This window comes from Rutidosis leptorrhynchoides, chromosome 2 (assembly GCF_046630445.1).
Source record: "Rutidosis leptorrhynchoides isolate AG116_Rl617_1_P2 chromosome 2, CSIRO_AGI_Rlap_v1, whole genome shotgun sequence".
Classification (NCBI taxonomy): domain Eukaryota; kingdom Viridiplantae; phylum Streptophyta; class Magnoliopsida; order Asterales; family Asteraceae; genus Rutidosis; species Rutidosis leptorrhynchoides.
Window position 1 is genome coordinate 585,246,320 of NC_092334.1, and position 15,085 is coordinate 585,261,404.

General features: G+C 35.6%; 3 protein-coding genes across 6 annotated transcripts; 1 reads left to right on the forward strand and 2 right to left on the reverse strand.

The window, feature by feature from the left end:
* Positions 1-228: 228 nt before the first annotated feature.
* LOC139893271 (syntaxin-related protein KNOLLE) lies at positions 229-2,133 on the forward strand. Its single transcript, XM_071876424.1, has 2 exons — positions 229-943; positions 1,643-2,133. The coding sequence occupies exons 1-2, from the start codon at positions 320-322 to the stop codon at positions 1,973-1,975; spliced, it is 957 nt and encodes a 318-aa protein (XP_071732525.1). The 5' UTR covers positions 229-319; the 3' UTR covers positions 1,976-2,133.
* Positions 2,134-3,719: 1,586 nt separating this feature from the next.
* On the reverse strand, positions 3,720-7,748 carry LOC139893272 (uncharacterized). 4 transcript variants are annotated; one of them, XR_011774430.1, is made up of 3 exons: positions 4,267-7,748; positions 4,029-4,171; positions 3,720-3,786 (listed from the first exon to the last, which is right to left on the reverse strand). XR_011774430.1 is itself a non-coding variant. In XM_071876427.1 (3 exons), the coding sequence occupies exons 1-3, from the start codon at positions 6,041-6,043 to the stop codon at positions 3,764-3,766; spliced, it is 1,680 nt and encodes a 559-aa protein (XP_071732528.1). In that variant the 5' UTR covers positions 6,044-7,748; the 3' UTR covers positions 3,720-3,763. The 4 variants fall into 4 exon arrangements, 3 of the variants coding, with proteins under 3 accessions (XP_071732528.1, XP_071732526.1, XP_071732527.1); XM_071876427.1 differs by lacking the exon at positions 4,029-4,171 and having other exon boundaries at positions 4,267-5,784; positions 5,905-7,748; XM_071876425.1 differs by lacking the exon at positions 4,029-4,171.
* Positions 7,749-8,670: 922 nt separating this feature from the next.
* LOC139893273 (uncharacterized) lies at positions 8,671-14,393 on the reverse strand. The gene is made up of 6 exons (XM_071876428.1): positions 13,863-14,393; positions 11,720-11,879; positions 10,768-10,944; positions 10,215-10,298; positions 9,504-9,585; positions 8,671-9,306 (listed from the first exon to the last, which is right to left on the reverse strand). Exons 1-6 carry the CDS (start codon positions 14,261-14,263, stop codon positions 8,879-8,881), a joined length of 1,332 nt encoding a protein of 443 aa, XP_071732529.1. The 5' UTR covers positions 14,264-14,393; the 3' UTR covers positions 8,671-8,878.
* Positions 14,394-15,085: the final 692 nt, after the last annotated feature.

The following is a 15,085-nucleotide window of genomic DNA, read 5'->3' on the forward strand; positions in this document are numbered from 1 at the left end:
ATAATAATAATAATAATCTAATAATCTAATAATTAATAATTATGATTATGATTATGATAATAAAATAATCAAGCGTTACGCGTTATAAATAAAAATCGATAAACACGTATAACTTTAAATCCGAATAGAGCCGTTACCCGTAAATCTCCAACGGCTATTTCGGTCATAAATCCCTAAATAAACCCAACCCCTTTCATCTCATCTCTTACCATCAAATTCAAATTCAAATTCAAATTCTATCTGAAATTAAACTCACTCTCCCCATCAATTTCTGATTCTTTCCAATTTTTCTTCATCTCAATCTACAAAAATCATCAAAATGAACGACCTTTTAACTAAATCCTTCACCAGTTACGTCGATTTAAAGAAATCGACGATGAAAGACATCGATTTGGAATCTGGTCCAGATCACGACCTTCAGATGCAATCAATTCATCAATCAGATAACAATCTAACCTCCTTCCTTCATGAAGCCGAGCTAGTAAAGCAAGAGATGAGCTCAATTCGCGAAACCCTAGCTCAATTGGAATCCGCAAACCAAGAATCCAAATCACTTCACAAATCAGAAGCCCTAAAATCAAACCGACGTCGTATCAATAGCGAAATCATGAATGTCCTTAAGAAGGCGAAAACGATTAAGTCGAGATTGGAGGAGATGGACCGTGCGAACGCTGAGAGTCGGCGGTTGTCGGGTTGTAAAATGGGTACGCCGGTGGATCGAACGAGGACTGCGGTTGCGAATGGGTTGAGGAAGAAACTTAAGGAGCTGATGATGGATTTTCAATTGTTGAGGCAGAGGATGATGACGGAGTACAAAGAGACTGTCGGCCGGAGGTATTTCACGGTGACCGGAGAAGAAGCTGATGAAGAAGTGATTGAGAAGATTATTTCAAGTGGGACCGATGGTCAAGGTGGAGAAGAATTCTTGTCAAGGGCTATTCAGGTATATCCGATTTTATTTTTCCGAAAAGTACTATTTTTTATGCGTAACGTACAACTTCTTATGATATTGATAAGGGTGATATTAATTGGGTTTAGATCTTAGAGTTGATAAATTTAGATGAATTTTTGTTTTCGGATATGAAATTGATAGATCCTTTTTAGTAAAACTTAGCTGCATGTATTTTGGGGATTAAAGGTTGTAAACTTGTCATGAATTTATTGATTTTAGTTGTGGTTAGAAACTAGTTTTATACGGTTTACAAGATAACAAGAATTTGGATAATATGAATTTTTTACACATTGTTGTGTTTTTATGTTTTTTATTGTGTGTTTGCTCCATGTGAATATTGATGGGATTAATGGTTGTAAATTTGACATGAATTTATTTTTCAGTTCTGGTCAAAGACTTGTTTACACATTTTACAAGAATTTGGAAATGTGAACCTAGTAATAAATTTTCATGTGAATTCTTTACACATTGTTTTTCTTTATTATTATTATTATTATTTTTTGGGTGTTTTGCTCCATGTGATTAATGAGATTATTACTAATTGTATATTTGGCATGAAAGTTTATAATTATGGGATTAGAGTTTGTTGAGGTTTTTAAGATATTGGAAAATATAAAGCTGTTGCCTTTTCTTTTCAAACATAATAAAGGTAAAAGGTATAGACTTTATTTGACTTAACTGAATTTATAGGAACATGGAAGGGGAAAGGTGTTGGAAACGGTGGTTGAGATTCAAGACCGCCATGATGCCGCCAAGGAGATAGAAACGAGCCTACTAGAGCTCCATCAAGTGTTCTTGGATATGGCTGTTATGGTGGAAGCTCAAGGGGAGAAAATGGATGATATTGAGCATCACGTAATGAATGCGTCTCATTACGTTAATGATGGTACCAAGAATCTTAAGACTGCAAAAGGGCACCAAAGAAGTAGTAGGAAGTGTTTGTGTTTGGGGATGATTCTGCTTCTCATAATGATCTTAGTGATCATCCTCCCAATAGTAGTCAAAAGTGTTACCAAAGCTTGAGGTTATTGTTATAATTAGTAGGAAGTGTTTGTGTTTGGGGATGATTCTGCTTCTCATAATGATCTTAGTGATCATCATCCCAATAGTAGTCAAAAGTGTTACCAAAGCTTGAGGATTATTGTTATAATTATACAAGTAAAAAGGCTACATATATGTGTCCTGACTATTGAATTTGATTCTTTTGTTTGATTAGTGATCGTAATAATTGTAATGTCCATCTTTCTTTATATGGAGAGTGAAACATCTATTAATACCAAAAGTGCTGGTACTACTGTATTTCGTTATGCCTCTGTTTTGTGATCATTCACTTCTAATGTCTATGTAAATTTATTACTCCGTATTACGTACCAATTTAGAATTTAGAATGTCAAATTAAAAAATTTCGATTACGTCACTTTATCTGTAATCCTTATCATATGTATCCATTCTGTGGTTAACTTATTATTTTTTTTTTTTTTGTTAAAAACATAACTTGAAATTGAAACAGATTCAGCGATCTGAATGAAATAAATTGTGATCCATACCTAATAGTCTTTTTAAAGAAATTCACACTCAAATTGAACAAAACCCCAAGTATATTAAAACATACACAAAACAAACATTTACTAAAATCATTGATTGATCCAAAACATCACTTCTACACACTGGTTGAGCTAATAGATTCACCAGAAAATTGTATGCTTGAAAGCTTGATGTGAGAACTTGTGATATCATCTGATACCGACCTAGCATTTTGTGTTGGATGTGTGAAGTCAGTTTAAACAAGGAACGAATTCGGTTGAGCTGGATTGGCTTGTCGCGTATGGTGACAAATGATCACCAAACGCAAGGGTGGTTCGAACATGATCACATGTGTCAACACGCTAGAAAGAGTGTCGAAGCTAAGCATGTAAGTTCTTAGCTAAGCAATCTCATATAGCCACTGCTGGGTCATCAGATCATACAAGAAAGTGAATAGAACTCAAGTTAGAACAAACTTTCCAATTACATTCATTACCATTCACAGAATAAATACAAATCCAAATTTGTAATTTCCTATACTGTAATGATATAATATAATTGTAAATATTTGCCTAGCAATGAACTTATATTCATCTATATTATTTACTATCACAACTGGGAATATTAGAAACAGAGCTTCCCCATACTATCAACGTAGAAATGTACAAAAAACAATCAGAATATGTTTTTATGCAGAAAGCATAAAAGAATCAAAACAAGTTATATGAAATACCTGCACATAGTTGAGATTAGCATGTGGAAAAGGAGTTGCCAAAAGCAAGAACTGCTAGTCTGCTACAGTACCAGTTAGCAGAACTCATTTCAACTGCGATTCATCTATGAAAATAAAATACACGGAGTAAAAAAATAAAAAGTTGAAACACGCATTAAAATTCTAACTAATATAAAATCGAAGGAAATAAATGTCCATTTCATTTTCATGCATAATGTAGACAGCTCTAATTGGTGTTTGTATATAAAAAAGTAAAAAGTTGCTCCCTCTAATATGAAACATATCCCCTTAGTTACATCAAAAACATAACTATTCCCGTCAGTTTTTACTTCTTGGAAAACAATTAATCCTACTTTACTTATTTCCATATCATTCATCGTTGTTAAAAAAACTGACTTCAGTTTCGTTCCGCCGTTTGTTTATTTGTCGAAGAAGATTGTTACCTCGGGCCATTACTTTCAGAGGAACCACATTCCATAGCGACATATCCAGCAGAGTGTTCCTTATAAAGTTCCTTATAAATTCTTTGTTTTTTCTCAATTATAGTGGACCTTTTATGGAGGATTAGCAACAGAAACTGCAGATATACGAAACTCAGAATTCAACACTTTGTCATCATATAATGCCAGTTATATGTAACAATTTAGCTGTCAAAAGTTTCAGAAAACAAATATGAATTTTAAAGATGCACAATCAAACTAAATGTGTTTTCCTATTCAAAAATCCAACTCTTATGTGTGAAATCCTGGAACTGGAATCCAATACCCTAACAATCTCTACGACTGTTTGGCTATGACATGTGATTATCATGCAGCATACCGCGGTGGTTAAGGGTTCAATCCCTGCCCCACGTCCCTTTAAGCATGGTTAAGCGATTTTCCTCTCACATGTTGGCCGTGGGACCGGTCGGTGTGGGGCCGCCAGAGGGTCGGTTTACCCTTATGACATGTGATTATCCTGACCTGTTAACAACTTAATCAACATCGTGCATATGTACTAGTCTACGACTGTAAATCAGAGATTATATAAAGTACTGCGAACAAAAAGATGTGCATACCTTTCACATTCGCAGGTTCAGATTTCCCTGATAAGGATTTGGATTTTAAAATGTCACGCGGTGCAAGTTTCACGATTAGATCAGCAAAGTTAACATCTTGTTCCTTTACCGGGATTGCACGAAGTAGCAAGTAAAATGAAGATGCATCAATCGAGAAACCCCTCTCATCCATTTCCTCTAGATGTAGCAATACATCTTTCGGTTTCTTCCACTTCAAAACTCCTTGAAGTATGATATTGTAAGTAACGCTATTTGGAGAAACACCATTTTTCTCCATTTTCATAACAAGATCTTTCGCTTCCTCAATCATACCTTCATTACAAAACCCATTACTCATGGCATTATACGTTACAACGTTCGGCACTAAACCTCGCGAACAAAGTTCACTAAAAAGGTCCATGGCCATCGCAAGCTTCCCATTTTTGCAACAACCATCTACAAGGACAGTGTACAATGCAACATTAGGAAGTATTCCATTGTCTATTATAATACGAAACAAACATAACGCCTCATCGAGCCGACGGTTTTTGCATAGTCCATCCAATAAGACAGAGTAAGTGATAAAATTTGGAGTTACGCCTATCGATTGCATATGTTCAAATAGCTTTAAGGCATCTTTAGATCTCCCAACCTTAAACAATCCATACAACATAGTGCTGTACGTTGAAACCGTGGGTTCCAACTTCTTTTTAGTAATCTCCCTAAATACTCCCATTGCCTCGTCTATATTTGATCTTTTACAATGCCCGTTTATTAAGCTGTTATACGTAATAATGCTAGGTTCAATCCTTTTATCAACCATAATGTTGTAAACTTTCATAGCTTCTTTCATTTGGCCTCGCAAACAATATCCGTCTAATAACGCACTATACGAAACAACATCCGGTCGCACACCTCTTTCAATCATAACACGAATCACACTTTCAGCATTTTCAACCAGTCCTTCTTTACAAAACGCATCAACAAGAATATTAAAAGTATGTGCATCGAGATTAATCTTTTTACTGTCCATTTCCATTATCATTTTCTTAGCATCTTCCCATCTCCTTAAACTACAGAAACCATAAATCAACGAATTATAAGTTACAACATTCGGAAACACTCTTTTCTCAACCATTTCCGACAAAAAAGTCAACGCGTAGTCAATTCGATTATCTTTGCATAAACTATCAATAATCATACTATACACTTCTGTACTAGGTTCACAACCTCTTTCTTCCATAAACTTAAGTAACCTAATTGCCATTTTCGTATTCCCGCTTTTACAGAGCCCGTTCATAACCGTTCCATATGTAACTTCATTCGGTTCACAAATTCTTTTCTTAATTAACTTCTTAAACAATACCTCAGCCTCAACAACCCTATCTTCTATAACTAAACCTTTCAACAAAGTATTATAAGTAGAAACAAGTGGTTCATGACCTTGCTTAACGATACAACCAAACACAGCAAAACCTAAATCGATTCGACGTAAATGCGAGAAACAGTTAATAGCAATGTTCATCATACACGCATCAGCTGATATTCGCAGCAGCCATAATTCACTGATTAATGAAATAGCAGTTGAATAACGTTTCATTTTCACAATAACAGCAAGCAGTTTATTGAATTCAATTAATAGAGGTAGAGGTTTCTTACGGATCATTTGGTGAAACAGTAACACGGCATCATCGATTTTATTGAACTTATTGATCCGATTAACATATCGATCTGATGTTGCAAGTGTTGTCGAAAGCGAATTTGGATTTGAATTAGGTAACAATTGATTGATGTTCATTGAATTGAGTTATGAAAACCTAAAGACGAAAAAATTGGGATGGATAGTGCGATCAATTCGATCTTATAAACTTATCGAATGTTCTGAATCTCTCTTCTCTCTCAGTATTTTAGTGGGTGAATTTCCAATCACATATCTATGGCTACCTATGGGGCAAAATATGAATAGAATTGAACATTGGAGTCACGTGGTCGACAAATTTTTCTAAAGACTTGCGGATTGGAAAACTAAAACGATTTCATTTGGTGGGAGGTTAACGTTAGTGAAGTCGGTTCTAAGTAGTTTGCCACTATATTTTTTTCGCTCTTTCGTGCTCCGTCGTGTGTTATTAAAAAGCTAGAGAGTATTAGGAGAAACTTTTTTTTGGGCGAGTCGGGTGAGAGTTCCAAAATGTCGTGGGTTAAGTGGGAGGATACACTTCTACCCTTTAGCGAGGGTGGACTTAATATCGGGTCATTGAAGGGAAAAAATCTCGCTCTATTGGGGAAATGGTGTTGGAGAGCGAAAACCGAGCCTAATGCTCTTTGGGTTAAAGTATTAAAAAGTATCCATCGGGTGGGCGGCTTAAATATTGATTCGGGTTCAAACAGGATAAAAGGTACACGGGGTGTATGGACAAATATCTTCCGTGCAGGTGGTGCTATCGAAAAGATTGGAATTCAATTCGGAAGCTCGTTCGTGAAGAAAATTGGCGACGGTGGAAGCACCTGTTTTTGGACCGATCAGTGGCTTTGTGACGAGCCGCTCTGCAACAAATTTAGGCGTCTATTTTTGCTAGATTCTGACCAGAGCTGCCTTGTGAGAGATCGAGTAACATGGTCAGAAGGGGGATGCTACTTACGGTGGTCGTGGTCTCGAGATCCAGCCGGACGAACGCATGGTGAATTAATTACTCTAACCGATTTGCTGAATGTTTTTGTTAAACAGGAGGGCTCTCAGGATGCTTGGTGTTGGAAGTTTTTATCAAATGGCGACTTCACAACCAAAAAACTTGCTATCCTTATTGACGAGAAAACAATCATGGACAATAGATTCAGACAAGAAACACTTAAAAATAATCTTGTACCAGGGAAGATTGAGATATTTGTTTGGCGCGCTTTGAAGAAACGTTTAGCGACTAGAGTTGACCTCGACTATCGTGGGACCGATCTCCACTCCTTACGGTGTCCATTTTGTGATGACGGGTTAGAAACAATTGATCATGCTCTATTTCTTTGCAAACATACGTTCGATATATGGGAAAGGGTGTACAAATGGTGGGGGTTGGGTCCGGTGTCAAATCTAAGCATCAACGAAGCGTGCCGGGGAAAGAGCAATACTCCTATGTCTCATAACGGTTGTCTCCTTTGGCAAGCATTGAAATGAGTGTGTTTGTATTTAATATGGAAGAACCGAAATTTCAAAGTCTTCGCAAATAAAAGTTGGAGTGGTCATACCGCGTTAATGGAAATTCAACTCAAGTCTTTCGAATGGATCGCTTCGCATTGGAAGAAATCGAAGATCGATTGGTTTCAATGGATCTCCGACCCATTGGTATATGCCATGTAATCCTCACTGTATTCCTGTTTACTTGCAAATGTATGTCGAGTCGTGTAGATGTCTCAGTCCGATTGTGCATTCTGTCGTGATTGTTTTCGAGTTGTATAGGTGTATAAGTTGCCTTCTACGCAACTAGTTGCCTAATGTTGTAACTTCCTGACCCAAACTGATTGGGGGCGTTGCCCTTTTTTCGAGTAATTTATTTGGCTTTTCGAAAAAAAATAGAAAAGAAATAAAAAATAAATTAAATTAACAATTAAAAGAAAGAAAAAAAAAAAGATGCCAGTGTAATGATTCAAAGAGTGCCTCGTTTAATTTTATTTTTATTTTTTTTATTTTTTATAACTGTAAATCACAATAACTTCTTAATTAAAGCCATTGTCAATGACGTTTACAAAAATATATATATATTGTTTAATAAATGTTCTGAATATAAATTAATAATGATATTAATTGATATTGAGGTCTTACATGGCTATGAGGATATTTTATTACCGGTGGTAGCTTTGGCTTGACAAATTTTAAGGTTTTGATTTTTTTGTGTTTGGACATTGTATTGGTGATCTTATGTTCGAGTATGTTGGTGATTTGTAGTGATTTACCATATTTGTTTGTGTAGTGTCAATTGTTTTTTAAATTGTTTTAGGGAACCTGTAAGCTTTTGGATGGATTTAGGTTGTTTAGGGTAGATCGACAAGGAAATATGGTTTTGGGTTTGAAGCCTTACTTGGTGGTATAAGGTTGGATGGTTCAATTGTTATTTTCAGCTCTCTCTACGGTTTTATCTTCGTTTTTTTGGATTGGGGGTCCTTTCTGGATTGGTGGTTCTCTTGTTGTATTATTGTATGTTTAGATACGCATCATTTGTAATTATCCTAGATTATCATATCTATTTTATTAATTTAAATTTATGTTTTTGACAAAAAAAATAAATTCATTCAAATTACCTTAGAAATCAATGTCGTTGTTAATATCTATTCTCATCCTTTTGTCCAAAATTGTTATTAGTGAGTCTGCTCTACAAAATAATGAACATATGATTGCCATATATGAGCAATTAACATTGCATTTGAACTGGAAAAACCACTTCAAGCCCAACGACGTTACCTTTACTAAAATATATTAATTTCATATAGCGATAACCATATGATTATATATGTGTATACAAAATTTAAATTTAAACGATAATAATAACCAGAACATAAAATATCGATTCATTATTATACTCGTTATATAAACCTCTATCATCCTTCCTCCACAAAACAAGAGTTGCAACGCCATCCCCCTTATCACATCTCATCTCCTTCTTGCAAGTCTTTGCCCTGCACCAACCAACAATGCTTGACCAATGGCTCCACTACGAAGACCAAAAACCACCGCCACTGCACCACCAACAGCCACCCATCTCCAGTCCACTCCACCACCTACTTTCCCGCCTCTAGTGTTTACATCAGTAGTCTTCTGGTCCTCAGGAACCGACTCAACACCCTCGTCAAACGAGATCTTTGTAGCGATTGTTGCCATAAGTGCACATCTCGAAAGTGACGGGTCTTGTTTTCGTGCGCTTTGATACGCTCTGAAACCACCGTGCAGTTTTTTCACGGTTCCCCACATACCGTGACGGACGCCTAACTTAGCCACGTCTCTAGGTATCCCCATGTCTTCACAGTGCAACAGTATTACTTCACATGACGACAGTACGCCATCTCCTTTACGGGATTCAACTGCATTCAAATAACACATACCAATCAGCTAAGGTATTTAATTTAATAAGATAATATAAGATTATATGTTCATTCAAACATAACATATATAGATTCAGATTAGGTAATACTGGAAAAGAAGGTAAAAGACATGCTACATTGATTTTGAGAATACTAATTTTGATAGTACAACTAATTAAGATGAATGAAATGCTTACCAGGTCTGATCACCCAGCTCGAAAAGTAGTGGTCCACGCGCCTTGGTTTGTCACGCCTACGCAAAGCTGGATAAGGCACTTCCTGCACCAATCCAGCTACATATGAAAGCTAATATAGCAAGGTCTATATAACACACACATGTAGCGAACTAAAGGTACAGCTAACATTATAATGAAACAAAAGTGTGTGTGCGCGCGTGTGTGTGTGTGTGACCAAACTAACATTAGGAAAAACGACAACTATGTTAGTACCATATTAGAAATCATACTTGAGTTGATACAGATTCTAATTGTAAATTAAAGATCTCTGAGAGAGACACTTGCATTAAAAGTGTGTCCGTTTTAATACTGATTCTTGTTAGTTTCTACTAGTTTTTCATTTAATGTCTGGCATTAATCATTCACTAAAATTTCACACGATTTAGTTGATGATTTGCAATTACACTATTCGATATAAAACAAGAAAACATGAGCTTGATCAAGTGTATCAGTAATGTAACCTTGATATAATAGTTGGAACTCAATTCAGTTAAATTTAAGTAAAGTTTTTTGATTTAACTCGGGTCCGATAAATTTCAATTTGACTTTCTGAGGGGTTTCATATTCCAATTAGTTTCCTCAAACTATAATTCACGCTTGAAACTCCCTTACCTGGTTTTTGCAGACCAAACAATATAATATTGAGGAATAAAATTACTAGTTTACCCTTACCTTAGTAACGCAGTAGTAAGTCTTCCCAGCTTCCCAAATCCTACGACCGATGATATATTCTCTATCACTGCAGAAAAATGGGAACTGCATGCATAGCCATTAATGTAGAGTGTTAGCCAGTGAAAACTGAAAATTAGATAATTCTAAGTTCTAATGCATAAATTACACCTAACTGTAGAGGCTGCAAGATGGTCAGGTCAGGCAGTTTGTGTAATGGGTGAAAACTGGTCATTTCTTACAGCTCAAAATTGGCCAGACCCAGTTGTACTGACCTATATAAACATTTGTGCCCAATTATATATTCCTTTAAATATAATAGATTAAGAAATTAATGTGACAAGAACATTTCACACAAAAAATATTTTATTACAACAGTTAAAATATTAACAAAATGATTTAAAAGGATGTCAGCCTTTAAAATTTACTTTGGGTGACTTTCAATTCATTTAACCTGTTTGGGCCATTTAACACGTTCAACCCATTAATAAGCATATAGGTCAAATTGCCACGTCTACCAATCTACACATGTAAATGAACATTTTCCTAATAAAACCTTTTTAATCCAATGAACAATCATCGCCCCAGTATGAGGACACTCTTCCAATATCTTGACGTAAGTCAGCATTGGGTCCCACTTAGGTCGAAATTCATCATCCCAGAAGAAATCTCTAACGAGCTCTGGGGTCGCATCTTCGAACACAGTTCTGCTACGGTACACAACAGGGCCACTCTGATACAATCAAAGAGAAGGAAAATGCATCATGAACTATGAAGGGAAGTTTTTAACAAATGGAGATCATCTAGCCCTTGTTTAAAAGATTTTAGCTTTAATTTCCCACTACGCCAACTTTTGGACCTTACCATTATGTTATTCATAGACCTTAATTACGACCATTACAAAGTTTCCTAGACCAATATGTCATTTGTTATTTCCTTAATTAAGTACTTTTAAGTATGAATAGAGATATTCGTGAATCGTGCTACATTTACTAGTGAGTTAAGGTTTATTAAGCATCCTCATAGAAATGGCAATCTCATGAAAACAAGGCCACTAGATTTTTCGTGTGTGTGTATGTGTGTGTGTGTGTGTGTGTGTGTGTATCTGGCTGTTTCCTATAAATTTACTAGCAAATTTATAATGATGGAATCAAATCTCTTTAATCAGAAGCACCATTTGTTCAAAGATTACAACTTGAATGATTGAGGTTGAGCTGTTTAGTGATTTACTACTTATATCATATATAAGTACTTAGAAGGCATATCTTCAAGGACTTAATCATAATAAAAGACTACAATCTATATGACAACTTGAAACGTGACATGTGGCAAAAAGATACGTGTATAGCATATATCTGACGTGCAAGCATTTGTCTACAAAATGTAATCATCGTTATTGCGTTAATAAGTTTCCATTCAAATAACTATATGAGAATTTAAACAAAATCAAATTAGGTAATAGGAAGAGAACGTTTTATATTTCCAGTTAATTCAGTGTAAACATGTACCTCAGGCTCATAACGCCAAGCTTGACAAGCCATGTTAGATGTGGATCGTTCCATCATATTTTGCCAAACTGCATCCTTACCATCAAGAAGACTCGACAGATATTCTAGGTCCTTATCTGTCACAACGTCGTGATCTCCTCCCGAGTTTAAAATGCTGCACCTGTGAATAGAGATAATTAATTAGCCAGATTTAATGCAAAAGTAATATAATTTCACGTCAAGATATATACTAATGTGTGGATATTAACACCAACAACAGACTCAAGGAAACATATTCATGTCATTTATGTCATGAATAATGAACAAATTGTATGATGAACACCAAAAAACAGACTCAAGTTAACGTGAGAAAGAGATTGATAAAATACATACAATTTTTCATGTGCAATAACTAATACCTATCTCTCAAGTTAACTCTCTCTCCCCTACATACCTAGAGAACTGCAACTTCTACGTACCTAATGAGTTGGTAAATTCCCTGTATATAGGGAATAAACTATTCCTTCTTAGTAAACCCTTACAAATCTAACAAAGGGCATGTATTGAAAACGACAAGATCTTATAAATGGTTGGTACGCAAACATTATGATAGTTGGCCGACAGAATTTCACTTGTTACGCAATGCAACAACACGTGTGGTGTAGGACAGCTATGCTAGCGACAGGTCCGACAATATCAAAACGGTAATGAGTGAGCTATCGGAATCTTGATATCGAATGGAATCTAGTTGATAATATCCCCAACTACCCTCAACTGACTTTGTACTGTTTAGACTCCGAGAGAATGAAAATACAAGCTCAGACCTACAGCAACATGCATAATATAAGGTTGTGCTAGATTAGATCCACCTCAACTGGGGTATTGCTATAACTTCTATTTTTGAAATCTTCTACAGGTTTCTCCATTAGAATGAGAAAATACGATAACACTACCACTTAAACGTACTAGAATAAATAAGAGAAACACTTTCACATCGATATTAACTATCATAATTTCTATTAATAAGATATGCTTGAATACTAATACAATTGTTCTTATCATCTATACACTATTAACTATACATACTATATATATCCCACTTCACGAATCATGTCTTTGTCAGTCACTTTGTATTTTATATGTGTTATAATACTCATCATAGCAAACACAGCAAAGGTATGAGGAGTTCTATACCAGCCCATCAATATGTACACAAACTCGTTTATATTAGATAATTTACAAATCCGTCACCAAGCATCCATGACAGAAAGATGTTCGATATTTCATACCACATCACCACCAAAAGGAACACGAAAGATAGGTACATAGTTGAATACCGTGAAATCAGCTGCCCACTATTACAACAATCTACTTGACTTGATTGTTCTACAAATGAGTGTGCAACGTGATCTTAGTAGATATATTATATGTTATTAACTAAAAATAGCTTCCACGTTATCACAAGCCAACTAAATAGAACACAAATGATACATTTACATGATAACACTGGTTTTGATATATGTCCTTCATTAAACTTTCCTATGTATTGCGACAAGGTACATTAAAAACATGTAAGCTAGTGGATAATGCTAATGGTGTTTATTAAACCATCCCACATGTTACCCTGGCTGATTGCTTCCTATGCAGATTATTAGCTCCAAAACTTTCTGTTGTTTCAAAAATCTCAACTTCTAAAAAAACTAATCCTCAATACTCAAAAGCTACCTGATAAAGGTCAGGAGAATTCAGGAAAAAACTAATCAAATTCAACGAAACTGAGAAAAATTGTTATTTCAGAACGATCATTCGATAAAGGTCGGGAGAATTCAGGAAAAAACTAATCAACGTGATCTTAGTAGACTTTACTAAACACATCAGACTTCCACCCTCAAAGAGGTTGAAATCACTTGTATGCAAATACAGAAAATAATCACAAATTATAGGACAATAATAGGTACCTACCTACACTAAAATTTATGGTAAGGTAATTGCCATAATTTAAACATCAAATTAAATTAAATAATATAACGCCAACAAAATTCCAAAAATAAAGCCTAAACAACAGAAACAATTTTAACATGAACTATATACACATACCATACATAAATACATATCATATATCAGGTAAAATAATCCATAACAAAAAGGAGGGAAGTACACTAACTTAATCTCGACGCCACTTCCATCCACATACTGAGCGGCCGGCGAGGAATCTCCTCCGGCGACCGGACGCGGTGACGATAAATCATCCTTCCTTTCCTTCTCACGGAAGTTTGACCACATCCGACGACCAACGGAGAACGCCGATAACGCGGTAAAAGCTAACCAGAGACGGCGAGCACCGAATCCCGGTGGTAGCGTCCACGCATACCCTCGCAACTTCGAACGGAAACCTAAATACACAAGACTAGTCCACCGCGGTGTCCATGCCCACCCGATCACAACACCGATCATCACCGCCACCCAGATTGGTACCGCACATAAGAAAATGTCGACAAATGTTTCAATTAAAGCTGGTTTGTTAACGAAATCGATCAAATTAACCAAGTAATTTTGATCCTCCATTATATAAGATCAATTGTTAATCATGTAATTAAAATTAATCGCAATATCAGATATAGGCTTTGATGGATTTAGGGTTAAACCGTCGGAGCTGAAACAAAAATGTAAAAAGAGGGAGAGAGAAATGAAATGAAGGATGGGAAATGGATTAAAAGGGATAGTACGGAAATGTGACGTGGCAGGCGGTAGATGTGAGATTATTGGGGTTATGAAAGGAGCGTGGAGTACAATCGCCGATATATGCCGATTGTCATTGGTTCAGCTTCGAGAGTCCAACTGTCACGTTTTAATTACTCGTTACCTATTACTCCGTGTTGTAGTTGGGTTGACCCGATCACCCAAATGGATAGGGATAAATATTGAACTTCTATTTAAACACTCCAAAATTTATTTCACATTTTATATGTGTTAAAACTGAATTTACTAAAAATCAAAATATAAAGATATCATAAGAGATGCGAGTATCTGACAAATGTTAAGTTAAAGAAAATTTGAAAGGCAATAAAAATTCATTGTAGACATATATTAAGAGCTTACAAATGACGATTTGATTTCGGCAATCAGCTTAAGGTTATGTAGAAGCTTAAAAACGAGTTACTAGGTTTGGTTTTGTTTGGTGTTTTGGTTCAGTGTACAGAATAGATAAAAATTATTACCATCGAAAAAATTACGCCGTTGGTTACTCATGTTTGTCAAAAAATTGTACGATAGCCATTTATATTTTTCTTTAACGCGGTTGACCACCCAATTTTGCTCTAGTTAAAAAGTTGGTCCCTCGGTCTAACGATTGTTAACTTTTTCCGTTAAAATCAAGCTCGTGCAAAA